General features: G+C 37.4%; 1 protein-coding gene across 2 annotated transcripts in view; it reads left to right on the top strand.

Moving 5' to 3' along the window:
* The first annotated feature begins 728 nt into the window (after positions 1 to 728).
* Positions 729 to 20,603, top strand: part of IDO2 (indoleamine 2,3-dioxygenase 2) — a 73,609-nt gene continuing 53,734 nt past the window's right edge. For both annotated transcript variants that reach the window (XM_047856282.1, XM_047856281.1), the window contains exon 1: positions 729 to 942. In XM_047856282.1, coding sequence (XP_047712238.1) covers positions 844 to 942 — 99 coding nt within the window. In that variant the 5' untranslated portion in view covers positions 729 to 843. The remainder of the gene's footprint in view (positions 943 to 20,603) is intronic.

Genomic DNA, 20,603 nt, shown 5'->3' with positions numbered 1-20,603 from the left:
GTTATCTATATGGTGTTCCTCAGTTTACTACTCTGTAAAATCAGTAAAAGTAGTAGTTCCTTCATAGGTAAAGTCACCCATTTTAGTAGAAGTTTCTCAAAAGATGGTTGATAAAGGTAGAGGGTTCAATCAATACTCTGTTCAGACTCCTAAGTTTATTAATATCCACTACTTCATTTGTTAAAAATATATATGTCCTCCTTATTGTGGCTAAAGATTTCAAAAAATGATTAAATGTTATTTCTTAAAGTAAATCAAAGCAGTTGTTTAGAATATGTTGTTCAGACCCCCTCTGAGGTTCTGATATGTATTTAGAGTCTTCCTCTGATCTCCAGTCACCACCAACCACTGAAATATCTGTCTAAAGGTGACTCACTTCCAGTTTTAATCATTCACTCCTTTGGGATAAAGACCCTGTTGTCAAAATTCATTTTGGACAAGATTACTGTCAGGATATTTGGAATCAGCCATAACCAAAGTACTAGCTCATTTCCCCTTTTCCAAAGGAGAACAAATTGTCTTTGGACTTAAAACCAATCTTTAAAACCAATTTTCTCTTACTACATGTGTGTAAAAAGAAAGGAGATATTTTTTTTCTTTTGTGATTCTGTTTGCCTGTTTGTTTTAGTCAGCAGTCTCTAATTGTTTACTCAACCTTGTGTCAGAGAAAGTTTATGGCATTCTGGAATTCAACCTCAGACCAAGGTTCTCCTCTGTTGCTGAGACACTGCAGAATTGCAGCAAGAAGATGCCATCCTGAAGCTCCCTCAACCTGGGTCTTTGGTATATTTGGAATTGTTGTCACTCAGGACTGGCTTTAGTTCAGATACTTCAGACAAAATTATGGAACCTCAAAGTCAGAATTTGAAGACAATACCATTATTATCTTTAGGAAGATTTCATATTTCTGAAGAGTATGGCTTTCTTCTGCCAAATCCTTTGGTAAGTATAGAACCTTGGACCAGGACAGAATAGGTTTCTCATGATGCTGATTTGTTCTCTCTTTTATGTGCTTAATTTATGTGGTCATTAGGGGAGATGCAATATAAATACCTGAGAAAGATTTTACAAATAAATCAACATGGAATTATGAAAAGAGAAAAGTGACAGCTACATACAGCACAGGATAGTTCAAATGGAATGTTTTAATGCCGGTTATTTTTAATAGATTGTCAATCAGTCCAGTAAAGTTATTAGCAAATCTGGGTTACCAAGGAAAAGACAGAACTTAGAGATCAAGGAAGGGAGCAAATGAGTTTATCTTCACTTGCTAGTAGGAGTGCAGAAAGAACACAAAAGATCATGGGTACTTTCGGTGTTGGTAGGAAGAGTTAGATATTCACAGACATTGCTGAGAAGAGGAAGAAACCCGTGAGAACTAACAATACCTATTTTTGAATTCTACTGAAGGCACAGCTTATAATCCAATTTTGTTTCATCAGTTAACTCATTTTTTTTAATGTTTATTTTTGAGAGAGCAAGAGAGATAGAATGTGAGTGGGGGAGGGACAGAGAGAGAAAGAGGGAGACACAGAATCTGAAGCAGGCTCCAGGCTCCGAGCTGTCAGCACAGATACGGAGCTTGAACCCACAAACTGTGAGATCATGACCTGAGCTGGAGTCAGACACTTAGCCAACTAAACCACCCAGGGGCCCCATCAGTGAACCCTTAACATTGTTTACTCTTTGTGGCTCAAAGCCTGCTACGCTAAGACTGTAAGAGTTCTTAGAAGTCACCTGGTCCCACCTTCCTGCTTTTACATTTCAGCTGGCTGAAGTGCACAGGAAGTGGCTTGCCAAAGTCATTTTAGTGTCAAAAGCTGAACTAATACTCAGCACTGCTAACATCTTTTTTCTACTACATCATTGATAAGGGCCCAAACTACTCGGGTGAGAATCTAGGGGTCCAAAACTGCGGCTTTTGTGATGACTTAATAGATCCAATTCTACACCTTCCCTGTAGGCCTAATTCGTCTTTAACTACAATTAAAGAATACTCTGGAATTCAATGAACTTTTATTGAATACCTATTCTAATGCTTATTTATTTTTGATTGTTATTAGAAGAATATAGATGAAGATATCATCTATTCACTCTTCCCAAAAGCTCTCTGTAGAGCTGTTAGTTGAGAGAACAAGTCACAGATCTGCAAGTAACTTGAGCATTAGAAGTAATGACTTCAGGATGTTATGGAGAATAGGGTTGTAGCCCAGTGTACAGATTGCAATCTCTGACTGCAACTAGGGTGATTGTGGATCTGTATTTGCCAGGGACTGAAAGGGTTGTCAAGACATGAGGCTTTCAGGGCTAAAGCAAGAAAGTCCTGGGCAAACCAGAACATGTCAGTCACTCTGACTTGCACTTACTAAATCTTGTACCCCTGTATAAATCACAAGCATTGCCTGACCCCAGTTTTCACATGTAGTAGGTGAAGATCTGATGCCACTCCCCCTGGATTGTTGTGGAGCATGAGACACTTTAATAAATCCAGCGTAAGGAATAGAAGCAGTTCTTCGAACCCTCATTCCAGTGCTCACTCTGTGTGTAAAACTTGATTTGGGAATATTCCCATTGTCCCTGGTTCACAAGGAAAGAAAAGCCAATAAGCTAACACATTCTTATTGAGGTTAAATATTTACACTGAGCAGAGGAAAAATAATAATATAAAGTATGTAACTTTATAGAGCCATAATGATTGAGCTCCCCTCTTTGTTTCCTTTTTTATATATAAATAAGAACACTAGATGAGAAACAATAAAAGTTTCAAGGGCTTGTGATTGGTTCTGAGCCAGATCATGTCTGTCTTGTGATTTGGTTAATGGCTATCCCTTAGGAGAAATTTCCATTGCTGAGCTCATTATAAAAAATTCCCTGACAAACTGGGCCAACTTTATAATAGTCCTATGCTAGATTTATGAAAAGTGATGCTGTATTTCAGTTTTATTTTCATTTCCTCTCATTGGTGTGAAATTTTAAACAGCTCTGCTTCTGGGAAGAGGTGAGAGAAGGAAGTTTTCATCAGAATCTGCCCTGTAGTTGCTTCATTAGGAGGGGTTCTGTCGCAGGTTGCATCAGTCAGCTAGCAGTGTTGATACTGATTACAAATTAGGAAATGTCTGTCACTGACATTGCCAAGGGCTCAAATAAGTTTTTCTTTCCTTTAGTATAAAGGCAAGTGATGGGAGAACTGTTCCTTCATGCCCTCTGGCCCAAAGATGCTCTTTCAGCAAGCTTAGTTGCTTCTATAAATATTTACTTCAAAGTCTTTCTCCAGAAAACAGTCAAGCTAATGAATAAGCAAGCAAATATTGTGGCTTTAGGGGAGGGGCCTAGGTTAGTTTTCAGTGCTTTACCCCACTGTTTGTATCCACTCTCAAACATTTCCAGGGTCTAACGTTTCAGTGTAGAAACTGTATAGCTGTCAGACCCGTGTCCATAAATATGCCACAAAAATCCTTTGCCAGATCATGGGTCCCATGCATGTGTATGTGTGTTTGGGTGGGGAGAGGTGGGAAGTAATTTTTTCTTAGATATAAACAATACAAGGAAATCAGTTTGGCAGAAAAACAGGAGTCTATGTACACAATAGATGGAGATCAGATTGGTGTGGAACTAAGATCTCCAATGTCAGGCTTGAGTTTAGATTTTGCACATCTGGAAAATAATATAATGCAACAGGCATTTCAATGTTTTTCCCAAAAGACTGTTAAGTGCAGGGTGGGTTCGAACAGCTGTTGCTGAACTGCACACCAAAATCACTCAGGGAACTTTAAAAAATACTGATGCCAGAACCCCAACCCAACGGTTAATTCAGAATCTCTAACCTAAATAATTCAGTGCTTGAAAATCATAAAATGCTTCAAGGACAGTGCAGGTTCAGGTTAGAGACAGGGGCCTACACTTGAGAGGCTGGCTATAGGTGTCATGGCTACAAGAAGCTCTGAGTAGAGCTTGGAAGTCATTTATATGCAAAAACAAAGAAAGAGGGACATTTTAAGTGTGCCATGGAGCAGCAGACAAGGAATGATGCCATGGGGACACTGGGAACTGTATTCTTTATAGCAATCAAGTGGCTACTTAGGAAAAAGAGATAGATATATCCTCTCCTGTAGAAATCCAAAGTCCTTGATAGAAGCAGTAGACTCCATGGGCACCTGGTTGGCTCAGTTGGTTAAACATCCAACTGTTGGTTTCAGCTCAGGCCATGATCTCATGGGTTGTGAGTTTGAGTCTCGCATTGGGCTCCACACTGACAATATGTAGCCTACTTGGGATTCTCCATCTCTCTGTCTCTCTTTCTCTGCCCCTCCCTTTCTTGTTCTATCTCTCTCTCTCTAAATAAATAAATAAACTTAAAAAAAGGGGGGATTTGAGGCAGTGATGGTGATATAGTAGTGATAGAGACAAAGTGATCAGATTTCATAATAGTTAATGTAGATCAATAAAGAAAAACGTGTTTGGGGGTAGGGAGGTTGGATGGGGTGTGGATTTCTGTGCCAAAATTAAGGCACTAAGAAGGTGAGTAAAGCCAAAGGAGAAATGTGCAGACAGAGATAAGGAAATAGGAGGAGCAGGAATAACCAAGACAGTCATCTGGAAACCAGAATTTAAACAATGAAACCACTTAGAGTTTTCTCACGCAGGACATCTTCGCTATAGAGAAACATGACACAACATGAGATGAGCTGACGGACCCTAAGAAAGAATGAAAAGATTGGCCATGGGAAAATACAAATCTGCTAATTTCATTCAAATTGAGGCTCAGGGCATTTATTTGTTTCCCAGGTCTGCTGTAACCAAAGTACCACAGTTTTGGTGACTTAAAACAATAGAAATGTATTCTTGCAGAGAGCTAAAGAGTAGAAGTCTGAATTCAGGGTGTTGGCAGGCTCAGTTTCCCTCCAATCATTCTACAGGAGGATCCCCACTGTCCTCTCCCTTCTTCCTGGGTTTCCAGCCATTCCATTTTCATGGCAGAATAACTCCAATCTTTGGGTCCATCTTTAGGTGGCCTTCTTTGTGGCTGTGTCTTCTTCCTCTTGTCTATGTCTTCTCTTATAAGGACACTTGTTATTGGAGCCACCCTAATCTAAGATGATCTCATCTTGCAATCAGTCATTAACCAAAAAAGACCCTTTTTTTCCAAATGGGGTCACATTCAGTTTCCAAGGAGATTTCCCTTCCTTTTCCTCTGTCTCTGTCTCTGTCTCTCTCTCTGTCTCTTTTTCTTTCTTGCCTTTTGGAGGAGGCATACGTTAAATACACCATGGGGAGTGAGATGAAAAGATAGAATGTTAGAAGGAGGGAGGGGCCTGAGCAACCAGAACTACAATTACCCTAAGATTCCCAAATCTGACCACACAAGCATGGGAGGGCGAAGACAATGAAAAGCAGTGTTCAAGATATCAAAATATCAATGGGTCATAGGGACAGTTAAATATCACTGACCAGTATTGTCAGCATAACGTTAGCTCATATTCACCAGTATGACCTTGATATTCTGAAGAAAAGGCAATCCTCTGCTGTAAAATTGTAGGTATGAGGTCAGAGGGAAGTTAGAATATGAAAAAACATTGTATGGGCAGTAATTATATGACCAGAGCTACATGGGAAAGGAGCCTCTTCTACATGAATTTAAAAGGATATACTACAGGGGTGCCTGGGTGTTGCAGTCGGTTGAGCGTGTGACTTCGGCTCAGGTCATATCTCGCAGTCTGTGAGTTCCAGCCCCGCATCGGGCTCTGTGCTGACAGCTCAGAGCCTGGAGCCTGCTCAAATTCTGTGTCTCTGTCTCTCTCTGCCCCTTCCCTGCTCATGCTCTGTCTCTGTCTGTCTCAAAAACAAATACAAAAACATTAAAATAAATAAATAAATGGATATGCTACCATCATGTTTTGAAACTGTGGCCTTTGCAGTAGGAAATAGGGAGGAGGAGCAAGGACATACTTTTCAAAAATTCAATTTTGTGTTTTTATTCTCTGACTAGAAATAAAAAACAAAAATTTTATGTTGGGATGATAATTTACAATTGAAAGATATTTCCGTAAAATCAGATTTCAGTTTCTTTCTTCATTTTTTCCAATGAAGTCTTTGTATCTCAGGAAGTTATTCTTTGAGGTTCATGATATTTCTGAATATTCTTCTTCTTCTTCTTTTTTTTTAAGAGAAAGAGAGAGAGTATGTGCCGTGAATGAGTGGGGGAGGGACAGGAGAGAGAGAGAATCCTTTGCAGGGTCCACACTAAGCAGGCTCAATCAAGAGTCAGATGCTCAACTGACTGAGCCACCCAGGTGCCCTGTGATGTCTCTTCTCTTAAGAAAATTCTAGTTAAGAAATAGTGCATAGTCAATAAGACAAATTCTGATTAATGGCATAGGCAGATTCGACAATAGTCATACTGATTTGAGTTTGAATTCCAGCTGAAATTCTTATCAGTTTTAAACCTAACTAGTTATATTTAATCTCTTTGAACCTTATTTTCCCTATGTGAGGATAACACTTTATGGGTATGCTGCAAGGATCAAAGTAAGAAATCCATACAAGTTGGATATGACTGCCCCTTATAATTTTGACACTCTGGTTTAAGTCTAGAATTTAATTCTAGACCAGCCTAGGCCATGGTCTTACTGACAACAGGATAAGTTATGACCATATAGCCCAGAATTTCTATTTTTTTTCCATATATGAAATTCATTGTCAAATTGGTTTCCATACAACACCCAGTGCTCATCCCAAAAGGTACCCTCCTCAATACCCATCACCCACCCTTTCTTCCCTCTCACCCCCCATCAATCCTCAGTTTGTTCTCAGTTTTTAAGAGTCTCTTATGCTTTGGCTCTCTCCCACTCTAACCTCTTTTTTTTTCCCCTTCCCCTCCCCATGGGTTTCTGTTAAGTTTCTCAGGATCCACATAAGAGTGTGTTTTCACACTCTTCATATGTTTTTATGGTATCTGTCTTTCTCTGTACGGCTTATTTCACTTAGCATAACACTCTCCAGTTCCATCCATGTTGCTACAAAGGGCCATATTTCATTCTTTCTCATTGCCACGTAGTACTCCATTGTGTATATAAACCACAATTTCTTTATCCATTCATCAGTTGATGGACATTTAGGCTCTTTCCATAATTTGGCTATTGTTGAGAGTGCTGCTATAAACATTGGGGTACAAGTGCCCATATGCATCAGCACTCCTGTATCCCTTGGGTAAATTCCTAGCAGTGCTACTGCTGGGTCATAGGGTAGATCTATTTTTAATTTTTTGAGGAAGCTCCACACTGTTTTCCAGAGCAGCTGCACCAGTTTGCATTCCCACCAACAGTGTAAGAGGGTTCCCGTTTCTCCACATCCTCGCCAGAATCTATAGTCTCCTGATTTCTGCATTTTGGCCACTCTGACTGGTGTGAGGTGTTATCTGAGTATGGTTTTGATTTGTATTTCCCTGATGAGGAGCGACGCTGAGCATCTTTTCATGTGCCTGTTGGCCATCCAGATGTCCTCTTTGCAGAAGTGTCTATTCATGTTTTCTGCCCATTTCTTCACTGGGTTATTTGTTTTTTGGGTGTGGAGTTTGGTGAGCTCTTTATAGATTTTGGATACTAGCCCTTTGTCCGATATGTCATTTGCGAATATCTTTTCCCATTCCGTTGGTTGCCTTTTAGTTTTGTTGGTTGTTTCCTTTGCTGTGCAGAAGCTTTTGATCTTCATAAGGTCCCAGTAATTCACTTTTGCTTTTAATTCCCTTGCCTTTGGGGATGTGTCGAGTAAGAGATTGCTACGGCTGAGGTCAGAGAGGTCTTTTCCTGCTTTCTCCTCTAAGGTTTTGATGGTTTCCTGTCTCACATTCAGGTCCTTTATCCATTTGGAGTTTATTTTTGTGAATGGTGTGAGAAAGTGGTCTAGTTTCAATCTTCTGCATGTTGCTGTCCAGTTCTCCCAGCACCATTTGTTAAAGAGACTGTCTTTTTTCCATTGGATGTTCTTTCCTGCTTTGTCAAAGATGAGTTGGCCATACGTTTGTGGGTCTAGTTCTGGGGTTTCTATTCTATTCCATTGGTCTATGTGTCTGTTTTTGGGCCAATACCATGCTGTCTTGATGATGACAGCTTTGTAGTAGAGGCTAAAGTCTGGGATTGTGATGCCTCCTGCTTCGGTCTTCTTCAAAATTACTTTGGCTATTCCGGGCCTTTTGTGGTTCCATTTGAATTTTAGGATTGCTTGTTCTAGCTTCGAGAAGAATGCTGGTGCAATTTTGATTGGGATTGCATTGAATGTGTAGATAGCTTTGGGTAGTATTGACATTTTGACAATATTTATTCTTCCAATCCATGAGAATGGAATGTTTTCCATTTCTTTATGTCTTTTTCAATTTCCTTCATAAGCTTTCTATAGTTTTCAGCATACAGATCTTGTACATCTTTGGTTACATTAATCCCTAGGTATTTTATGCTTCTAGGTGCGATTGTGAATGGGATCAGTTTCTTTATTTGTTTTTCTGTTGCTTCATTATTAGTGTATAAGAATGCAACTAATTTGTGTACATTGATTTTGTATCGTGTGGCTTTGCTGAATTCATGTATCAGTTCTAGGAGACTTTTGGTGGAGTCCATATGATTTTCCATGTATAATACCATGCCATCTGCAAAAAGTGAAAGCTTAACTTCATCTTTACCAATTTTGATGCCTTTGATTTCCTTTTGTTTTCTGATTGCTGATGCTAGAACTTCCAACACTATGTTAAACAACAGAGGTGAGAGTGGACATCCCTGTCATGTTCCAGATCTCAGGTAAAAAGCTCTCAGTTTTTCCCCGTTGAGGATGATGTTAGCTGTGGGCTTTTCATAAATGGCTTTTATGATGTTTAAGTATGTTCCTTCTATCCCGACTTTCTCGAGGGTTTTTATTAAGAAAGGATGCTGAATTTTGTCAAATGCTTTTTCTGCATAGATTGACAGGATCATATGGTTCTTCTCTTTTCTTTTATTAATGTGATGTATCACGTTGATTGATTTGTGAATGTTGAACCAGCCCTGCATCCCAGGAATGAATCCCACTTGATCATGGTGAACAATTCTTTTTATATGCTGTTGAATTCGATTTGCTAGTATCTTATTGAGAATTTTTGCATCCATATTCATCAGGGATATTGGCCTGTAGTTTTCTTTTTTTACTGAGTCTCTGTCTAGTTTAGGAATCAAAGTGATACTGGATTCATAGAATGAGTCTGGAAGTTTTCCTTCCCTTTCTATTTTTTGAAATAGCTTGAGAAGGATAGGTATTATCTCTGCTTTAAACGTCTAGTAGAACTCCCCTGGGAAGCCATCTGGTCCAGGACTCTTATTTGTTGGGAGATTTTTGATAACTGATTCAATTTCTTCACTGGTTATGGGTCTGTTCGAGCTTTCTATTTCCTCCTGATTGAGTTTTGGAAGTGTGTGTTGAGTTCAGGAATTTGTCCATTTCTTCCAGGTTGTCCAGTTTGATGACATATAATTTTTCATAGTATTCCCTGATAATTGCTTGTATTTCTAAGGGATTGGTTGTAATAATTCCATTTACATTCATGATTTTACCTATTTGGGTTATCTCCCTTTTCTTTTTGAGAAGCTGGCTAGAGGTTTATCAATTTAGTTTATTTTTTCAAAACACCAACTCCTGGTTTCATTGATCTGCTCTACAGTTTTTTTTTAGATTCTATATTGTTTATTTCTGCTCTGATCTTTATTATTTCTCTTCTCCTGCTGGGTTTGGGCTGCCTTTGCTGTTCTGCTTCTATTTCCTTTAGGTGTGCTGTTAGATTTTGATTTTGGGATTTTTCTTGTTTCTTGAGATAGGCCTGGATTGCGATGTATTTTCCTCTCAGGACTGCCTTCGCTGCATCCCAAAGCGTTTGGATTGTTGTATTTTCATTTCCGTTTGTTTCCATATATTTTTAAATTTCTTCTCTAATTGCCTGGTTGACCCATTCATTCTTTAGTAGAGTGTTCTTTAACCTCATGTTTTTGGAGGTTTTCCAGACTTTTTCCTGTGGTTGATTTCAAGCTTCATAGCATTGTGGTCTGAAAGTATGCATGGTATCATTTCAATTCTTGTATACTTATGAAGGGCTGTTTTGTGACCCAGTATGTGATCTATCTTGGAGAATGTTCCATGTGCACTTGAGAAGAAAGTATATTCTGTTGCTCTGGGATGCAGAGTTCTAAATATATCTGTCAAGTCCATCTGATCCAATGTATCATTCAGGGCCCTTGTTTCTTTATTGACCGTGTGTCTAGATGATATATCCATGTTGTAAGTGGGGTGTTAAAGTCCCCTGCAATTATCACATTCTTATCAATAAGGTTGCTTATGTTTGTGAGGAAGTGTTTTATATATTTGGGCGCTCCTGTATTCGGCGCACAGACATTCATAATTGTTAGCTCTTCCGGATGGATAGACCCTGTAATTATTATATAATGCCCTACTTCATCTCTTGTTACAGCCTTTAATTTAAAGTCTAGTTTGTGTGATATAAGTATGGCAACTCCAGCTTTCTTTTGACTTCCAGTAGCATGATAGATAGTTCTCCATCCCCTCACTTTCAATCTGAAGGTGTCCTCAGGTCTAAAATGAGTCTCTTGTAGACAGAAAATAGATGGGTCTTGTTTTTTTATCCATTCTGATACCCTATGTCTTTTGGTTGGTGCATTTAGTCCATTTACGTTCAGTGTTATTATAGAAAGATATTGGTTTAGAGTCATTGTGAGGTCTGTAGGTTTCATGTTTGTAGCAATGTCTCTGGTACTTTGTCTCACAGGATCCCCCTTAGGATCTCTTGTAGAGCTGGTTTAGTGGTGACGAATTCTTTCAGTTTTTGTTTGTTTGGGAAGACCTTTATCTCTCCTTCTATTCTAAATGACAGACTTGCTGGATACAGGATTCTCGGCTGCATATTTTTTCTGTTTATCACGTTGAAGATTTCCTGCCATTCCTTTCTGGCCTGCCAAGTTCCAGTAGAAAGATCCGTCATAAGTCTTATCGGTCTCCCTTTATATGTTAGGGCACGTTTATCCCTAGCTGCTTTCAGAATTTTCTCTTTATCCTTGTATTTTGCCAGTTTCACTATGATATGTTGTGCAGAAGATCGATTCAAGTTACATCTGAACGGAGTTCTCTGTGCCTCTTGGATTTCAATACCTTTTTCCTTCCCCAGATCAGGGAAGTTCTCAGCTATGAATTCTTCAAGTATACCTTCAGCACCTTTCCCTCTCTCTTCCTCATCTGGAATACCAATTATGCGTATATTATTTCTCTTTACTGCATCACTTAGTTCTCTAATTTTCCCCTCCATACTCCTGGATTTTTTTATCTCTCTTTTTCTCAGCTTCCTCTTTTTCCATAATTTTATCTTCTAGTTACCCTATTCTCTCCTCTGACTCTTCAATCAGAGCCGTCGTCGTTTCCATTTTATTTTGCAGCTCATTTATAGCATTTTTTAGCTCCTCCTGGCTGTTCCTTAGTCCCTTGATCTCTGTAGCATTAGATTCTCTGCTGTCCTCTATTCTGTTTTCAAGCCCAATGATTAATTTTATGACTATTATTTTAAATTCACTTTCTGTTATATTGTTTAAGTCCTTTTTGATCAGTTTGTTAGCTGTCGTTATTTCCTGGAGATTCTTTTGAAGGGAATTCTTCCGTTTTGTCATTTTGGATAGTCCCTGGAGTGGTGTGGAACTGCGGGGCACTTCCCCTGTGCAGTCTTGAATAACTTGAATTGGTGGGCGGGGCCACAGTCAGACCTGATGTCTGCCCGCAGCCCACCACTGGGGCCACCATCAGACTGGTGTGTTCCTTGTCTTTCCCTCTCCTAGGGGCGGGATTCACTGTGGGGTGGCATGGCCCGTCTGGGCTACTTGCACACTGCCAGGCTTGTGGTGCTGGGGATCTGGCGTATTAGCTGGTGTGGATCGGCAAGGTGCAAGCGGGCTGGACGGGGAGGCTCAGCTTGCTTATCCTTTGCTGATCTGCTTCGGGAGGGGCCCTGCGTCACTGGGAGGGAGTCAGACCCGCCACCGCCGGAGGGATGGATCCACTAAAGCACAGCTTGGGTGTTTGTGCGGTGCAAGTAAGTTCTCTGACAGGAACTTGTTCCCTTTGGGATTTTGGCTGGGGCATGGGCAAGGGAGATGGCGCTGGTGAGGCCTTTGTTCCCTGCCAAGCTGTGCTCTGTCATCCGGGACTCAATCCAGGACTCTCTCCAATTGTCCTCCAGCCTTCCCGCTCTCCGAGCAGAGCTGTTAACTTATAACTTCCCAGATGTTAAGTCCCGCTTGCTGACCGAACACACTCCGTCTGACCCCTCCACTTTTACAAGCCAGACTCAGAGGCTCTGCTTTGCCGTAGGGCTGCCCCTCTGCCCTGGCTCCCTCCTGCCAGTCTGTGTAGTGCGCACAGACTCTTCACCCTTCCTACCCTCTTCTGTGGGCCTCTTGTCTGCGCTTGGCTCTGGAGAATCTGTTCTGCTAGTCTTCTGGTGGTTTTCTGGGTTATTTAGGCAGGTGTAGATGGAATCTAAGTGATCAGCAGGACATGGTGAGCCTAGCGTCCTCCTACGCCGCCATCTTCTTCCTAGGTAGCCCAGAATTTCTAAATCATGACCAATTTGAAATAGAATATTTAATCCCATTTCATACAATAATTATGCCAATATTTAGCAAACTATGTGTCTTAATTTGATTTTGAAACATGATTACACTGAATATCTTCCAACTACTTTTACTAATATCTTATGGCTTTATTATTGATCATATCTCTCAATTATATACTCAGGTTAATAAGTCCCATAAATTGACAATCCAATGTTTGGTATTTTACTTTACATTTATTTTTACTGTTTATATATTATTAATCTTTAGGAATTAGGGAACTACTGAAGTATGGTGGTTTATCATTAGCCAAAATAAATGATTTTATGAAAAATATATTCTAAGTGTTGTTATTGTATTACTAAATTAATAGAAGCCTATTAAATAAATATCAAAAATTTTAAAAATAGTTATGCTTAATAATATAATTTTAATGGTTGCATCAGATTCCATTTGCATGATATAACACTGAAATTTAAACAACATTGTACATATTGGTCAATTTCAATTTCCTCTCACTATTAATAAAACTGATATGTAAAACTTTTGTGTCTATTCCACGCTTGATATTTTATTATTATTATTTATTTATTTATTTATTTTTTCAACGTTTATTTATTTTTGGGACAGAGAGAGACAGAGCATGAACGGGGGAGGGGCAGAGAGAGAGGGAGACACAGAATCGGAAACAGGCTCCAGGCTCCAAGCCATCAGCCCAGAGCCTGACTCGGGGCTCAAACTCCTGGACCGCGAGATTGTGACCTGGCTGAAGTCGGACGCTTAACCGACTGCGCCACCCAGGCACCCCCAAGCTTGATATTTTAATTCAAACCAAACCATTTGCCAAAAATTCACTATCTTGTTCCTGAAAATAACTTGTCAGCATTAGCTAAGTTAGAACCCTTTCTCATCATTCTTTCTAACCTCCAACCATTTGTGCTCTCTAGTGTCAAATTAATGACTCTCTGGATTTACTATTCTCTCATTTTTTTTTTTGCTGGTATTTTGTTCATTGTTTCAATTTAGTGAGTATTTTGTCACTACTTTTTACATTTAAGAGCACTTAGATAGATGCTTAGAATACAATAGGAGACCAAAACAAAAGATTTGAGGACTCTAGATGACTAATTAGCTTAGTGCCAATTAAAAGCTATAGTCTGTATTATTTAGTTAGTGTTGATTATGGGAAATGAATATGCTCCCTTTCTAGGTGGAGAGAGGGGCCAGAGAAGGTAAACTGCTTTCTATGGTAGCTGCTATCCATAGCTACTCAGCTTCAGTCTCAAATCTATTTATCTGTTCCTCAAGGGGAGGGGAAAAAAGAAAGAAAAAGAAAAGAAAAGAAAATAGTTATTGTTAAGTACCATTTCCTTAGAAGGCATTTTAGCCATCATTTACTTATACTTTGATTTATCTTCCAGCAGCTTATGAAAATATTTTCTCCAAACATCTTATATATTATTTTTCTAGGTTTTCCTAATTCCATGCATACTAATTTTCTTTTATTTTATTTAAAAAAATTTTTTTAATGTTTATTTATTTTGAGAGAGAGACACAACGTGAGCAGGGGAGTGGAGGAGAGAGAGGGAGACACAGAATCTGAAGCAGGCTCCAGGCTCAGAGCCTTATGTGAGGCTTGAACTCACAAATGGTGAGATCATGACCTGAGCTTAACCGACTGAGACACCCAGGCACCCCTTGCATAATAATTTTCTAATGTTAAAATATACTTACTGCAGTGCTCAAAATTGATTGGTCTTGTAACATACTATTGAATCAATTTGATAATATTTTCTTTAAGGATTATCCTTTTGTATTCATAAATAACAGTAGTGTTATTCTTTCAAGGACTACTCCTGAGGTTATATTATCTTCATAAGAGGCACTCCATTCAGGGCACCTGGGTGGCTCAGTTGGTTGAGCATCTGACTTCAGCTCAGGTCAGGATCTCATGGGCAGTGAGTTCGAGCCCCATGTCAGGCTCTGTGCTGACAGCTCAGGGCCTGGAGCCTGCTTCAGATTCTGTGTCTCCCTGTCTCTCTGTCCCTCCCCCACTCATGCTCTGTCTTTCTCTCAAAAATAAGTAAACATTTAAAAGATTAAGAAAAAAAAAGATGCATTTGATGCTGTCTCATTTAAAAAAATTTTTTTTAATGTTTATTTATTTCTGAGACAGAGAGAGGCAGAGCATGAGTGGGGGAGGGGCAGAGAGAGAGGGAGACACACAGAATCTGAAGCAGGCTCCAGGCTCTGAGCTGTCAGCACAGAGTCTGACACGGGGCTTGAACTCACAAACTGTGAGATCATGACCCCAACCGAAGTCAGTCGCTCTACCAACTAAACAACACAGGCACCCCAATGCTGTCTCATTTTTAATATGCTCTGGAACAGAAAATATATTACAATTCTCAAGACTGAAGAAATTTTATGTAGTAAGTTTTTAATTACATTTTCCATTGTTTCTACACTTCTAGATTTAGAAAATTATCTTTTACAGTTTTCCAAATGGTGATTGAATTCAGATTTTCAAATGTATTAACAAAATACATTTACACCATTCTCCTATATTCATTAAGAGTTGAGTTTTTCTTATTTCCTATTATAATCCCTTTATAATATATAATAATAATATAATAGTAGTAATTACTATTTAGTAAGTATTTGCTTGGTACTTGGCCTGTATTGATCTTAACTACATTTTTCTCACCTGAGCCTCACAATAATATTCACTATTCACAATTCATTTGAGAATGAGTGGATTCAGCTTTATCTCTGAAACGTATCTCCTAGCTATCCACCCTACTATAATCCACCATTATTTCCCCCTGTTTCCTTCTGGGTTCTCCCTGCCTCCCCCCCCTCCCCCCCCACACCTTCTACTTTGTCTCATTTCCACTTTTGCCCAGCTGTATAACACTCTGCACAGCAGTCAGAATGACTTTTTGAAACAAAAATCCAACCACATCATTCTTCTCTTTAAAACTCTCACTGCTCTTTAGAACAAAACCAAATATTTTAATGTAGCCTATGAGGCCCCTCACGCTGCCCACCTATCTCTTCAAAGCCATCTGGTCTTTCTTTCACCTCACTTCACTTTACTGAAATATCATGTGAGTTTCTTTCCATTGAAACTTAAATCTTTTATTTCACTAAGACCATCTGCTTTAAATTCTAATCTGTCTGATAGTTTACATTCTAATTTTTACAGTAATATTGTCACCTAACTTTGTTGATATTTTCCTGGTTTATTTCTACTCAGACTTTTATTTTTAAACTTTCTGTGTTATTTTCTTAACCAGAAGTTTTAGTTAACCAAAGTACTAGTCTAACAAAGATAGTATCATTTCTAAAAAATGGTTTATTTTAAAAGCCTATTCTATTTCACATTATAAATGTGTTAAGAAAAATTATTCATAATAAAGCAAAAGGATGGCTGTGTATTCATTTAATACCATCCTGGAGCTCTAACAGTCTCACCTAAGTATTATGTAATCATCCAAGGAATGTCCTTTTGTTTGATATGCTACATACTACTGATTATGGCCCAGTCTGTAAAGTTACATATCAATTTGAAGATGTTTGTACAAAAGAAGCTTCTATTGAATTCTGGTGAGTATAAGATATACCCTTAAAGCAATGATTGTACTGCCTTATAGGACATTAACTGGATTATGGTTATTATTAAACATAGTGATTTGATTTCATGTCCTTTAAAAAAAAAAACTCTGTAAATACCTAGTTTAACAAGTGTTTTTGAAGCAACTTTACCATCTTGCTGATTTCTTTATTGATGAACCAAATATATTTTGGACATACATTCTATATTTATATGAGTAAATTTTTAACTTTTTGAAAATTATACTGTGACAGATGTGAAAGTCTAGCAAAAGAATAACATAAAATAGGAAATGGGCTTCATAAAGGAAGGAAGGCCAAAGATTTAATCATTTTTGGCCTTCCCACTTCTGGATCATCTAATTATTGGGAAAAGGGAAAGAAACACAAGCAAAGTTTCTTTCAAATTTCTACCCAGTCGCACCCATCCCCCTGCCTGCATACTCTAGAACACAATTCTCTATGTGTTTACACTGAGGAGGTATTAAGTACACTGAACTCCGAATCAGAAGAGGTTTGACCCAGCCACTGACCCGATGTGTGACCTCAGGAAAGTAGAAATTCATCCAACATCTTTGGGCTCTATTTCAAGATGGAAATGAGATACTATGTTCTAACCCATAACACATAATACACAAATGTAGATAGAGTCAAGATGTAAGCATCAACGATAACTAGAAAGAGCCTAAAGGAAATATTGTTAGATGGGAAGAACTTTCTAAACATAATGTAAAACCCAATGACATAAATGAAAATATTGGTTCATTTGACTACTCTTTTGTGAATGGCTATTTTACATGAGTGCACAAAATGCAATGATCAAAGCATATGGAAAGATACTCAAACTCGTTAATAATCATGAAATTGTAAATGTATACAATATTATGATAGGATATACAATTTCTGGAAAACCACACAAGAAATTTGCAGGGTTTGTCATTACTAGATGGGAGGATGAGAATTAGGGTACTTTTACTTTCTATCTTATAAATTTTTCTTTTTTGGCTCTTTTGACATAAACATTGATTATATTATTTTTAATCATCATTTCTAAAAGAGGTATATTTCCTGGGAAGTTATTTTAATAAGTTAATTAAATATTAAAACAATTATAGAATTTTAATGCAACAATATAATACATTTCTTATGTTAAAAGCATAACAAAACAAAAAAAAGTTTGGTAATGCTCAGTGTTCCTAGAATCATAAATAAGCTGGCACTCCTATTATATATCACATACTATAATTACAATTATGAATTCATGTTATGTTTCTGTGAGAAAATCAAAAAGTAGTTTTCAACTTTTCCACATGCAGAATCTTTAATCAAGCCAATCTGCTTTTATAAATTTGTCCTAATAAGAAGAAAACATCCAAAAATACATGTATATGGGTGACTGTTTCAGATTTGTTAATACTGAAAAATTAAAAACAATTAGTAATATCTATTAATAGAATACTGGAATACCATACAAGATTTATTTATTTATTTATTTATTTATTTATTTATTTATTTATTTAATTTTATTTATTCCAGTTTGAAACCATAGTTTATTTTTAATGTAGCTCAAAATCTAATAACTGTATATTTTAAAACAGAAAAAAACCTCCTTTAGTTGTCCTTCTTATAGCATTGTTAGCACAAGAAAAAATAAAACACTTCTGGTTTACAAATGATACTGAGTCTTTATAAAAATGAAGGTACTTTATATTTACGGAACTTAAAAGCACAGGACATATTTTTAGAAGACCAAATTTACTTTGACCCATTTATAGTAATATTTGCAGTGTTAGAATGTACTTAAGTAATATATAATTAGGTCAATAAAATAAGGAATCCAAAAGAAACTGGTCTTCTTGAATTATTCACAGCACACATTAGAAACCTTGAGAGAGAACACACATTAGCAACAACGAGAAAACGCCAGCAAGCTCAAAGGCAAGTTTGTATGCCGAGTATTTGTAAAAGGTTTAATAAGTATACAGCTTTTCTCGCTTATATAACAGATGCATTTCTATCTGCTTGTGTACAGCGAAGGATGAGAACCTGAATCAACTTACTTATGATTTCAGAAATGTGTTACTTCAGAAATGTATTCCATGAAATTTTCTTCACTGCTCCTACCACTGATTCTTCAAAAAATCAAAGTACACAAGTTCTCATCCCTTGGAACTGTTTTTAAAAACCAGTGCTTTAAATTGAAAGATAGGTAGAAACCTAGCATTCCTGGTACAGCACCTGGATTTAATCTTAATTAAAGTAAGAGTTAAATGTACAACAGAAAATCTATCATTTCTTTATCCTTGGAGGAGAGGGATGGAGAAAAAGGAGGGGGGGTGCATTTAAGAGCTGAGTAGGAGTAACAATAACTCATGATACCATCAACTCCATGATGAAGACCCATGGATCTCATCAATTTTATAATTCATGTTGGATCAAGAACTTTAGTTAACCTCTAGGTATATTAATGAATTCAAACCTCATTCTCTCCAAAATATGAAGATGAATAATGTGAGATAAACTTGAACTGCAACAGGTATTTCCTAAGTAGAGGACCAAACACCAAAGGGAATCCCTCCTTCCAACATTTTTTGATATGGTAAGATTTCACTGAAGTGGAAATTCTAACACTTAAATGTGAAATCTCTTGGCCAAGTAAGAAATTACAGCTCTTATGGGTATTACCTTATGTAATCACTATATGTGTTACATATTAAATTAAACCCAGAATTATATGCTTACACAGTTATGCTGGAAATGATAATAATAGATGGTACCAGTGAAAAAAAGGACTATCTTTAACCCCAAAAGAGTAAGGGGGTGAGGACGTGAAAACAAATAGAAAGTCCACAGAGAGATGGACATTTTCTGACCAGAAAAGGTCATTCTAAACACAGAAATATAAAAAGAAAAGTATTTCCTTATTTCCCCAGAGTGGAAATAATGTGAAACATTTACTTTATGTATCAGACAAGAACACAGCTTACAGTTCTATACCTCTCCAAACTTACAGTTTCCAAACTGGGCTGGGTCTTATAAATTATTTTAATATAGGGTAATATACATAAAATAATACATAATAGCATGTTGTATTGTTTGTGTTTGTATTTTTATGTTTAATTTCCTGTTCCCTCTCCCCCCCATAATTAATTTAACACCAACCCCTTTTTTCAAGTCATAGAACCTGATTTTTCACTACCATTTGGTGAGAAATTAAATTCATAAAAAGCAAATTCCCTCAAATTCCAGAGTTTCTCCTTCTATCACTCCAAAACCAGATGCTCCGTTTGGGCTCCTACTCCCCTTCTCCCCTTCCTTTGTGACATTTTGCCTGCAATTACTCCTGTCTGTCCTTTATCTTCAATCTCTTCCTTTTGCAATATGAGAGTAAAGTGCTCAACGTTCTCATTTGAAAATTGAGATAGCTGTCAGACCCAAAATGCCTGCGTGCTAATGCCCTTGACTCTCCTAACAACAGTAATTTACGCTTTTGGTTTCTATGTTCTCACTTCCTCAACGCACTAAAATTTGAACCCTGCTTCCACGACCCTGACCTAATTCTCTATGTCATATATACAGGAGACTGATATACATGAGTGACTTCTTAATTTTTTTCAATGGGGACAATATTCCTTTAACTTTCTTATTTATGTATTTATTTGTTTATTAATCTATCTATATACTGTATCTATCTATCTATCTATCTATTTAAATCCAAGTTAGTTAGCATATAGTAAAATAATGATTTCAGGAGTAGATTCCAGTGATTTATCCCCTATGTATAACACCCAATGCTCATCTCAACAAGTGTCTCTTACTGAAGTCTCCTTCCATTTATCCCATCTGTCCACCCACAACCCCTCCAGCAACCCTCAATTTGTTCCCTGTATTTAAGAGTGTCTTATGTTTTGCCCCCTTCCTTGTTTTTACATTATTTTTGCTTCCCTTCCCTTATGTTCATCTGTTTTGTGTCTTAAATTCCTCATATGACTGAAGTCATATAATATTTGTCTTTCTCTGACTAATTTGGCTTAGCATAATACCCTCTAGTTCCATCCATGTAGTTGCAAATGGCAAGATTTCATTCTTTTTGATTGCCTAGTCAATCCATTATATATATATATATATACACACACACACCATTGGTATATATACCATTGGTATATATACCATTTATACCATTGGTATATATACCATTGGTATATATACCAATGGTATATATACCATTATATATATACATATATATACATATATACCATTATATTATGTATTTATACATAATAAACATATATATACATATATACCATTATATATATACATATATATGTATATATATGTATATATATAATGGTATATATGTATACC

The sequence above is a fragment of the Prionailurus viverrinus genome, chromosome B1 (assembly GCF_022837055.1).
Source record: "Prionailurus viverrinus isolate Anna chromosome B1, UM_Priviv_1.0, whole genome shotgun sequence".
NCBI lineage: Eukaryota > Metazoa > Chordata > Mammalia > Carnivora > Felidae > Prionailurus > Prionailurus viverrinus.
Note: the sequence above shows the minus strand (reverse complement) of the source record. Positions and strands in the feature narration are given on the sequence as shown.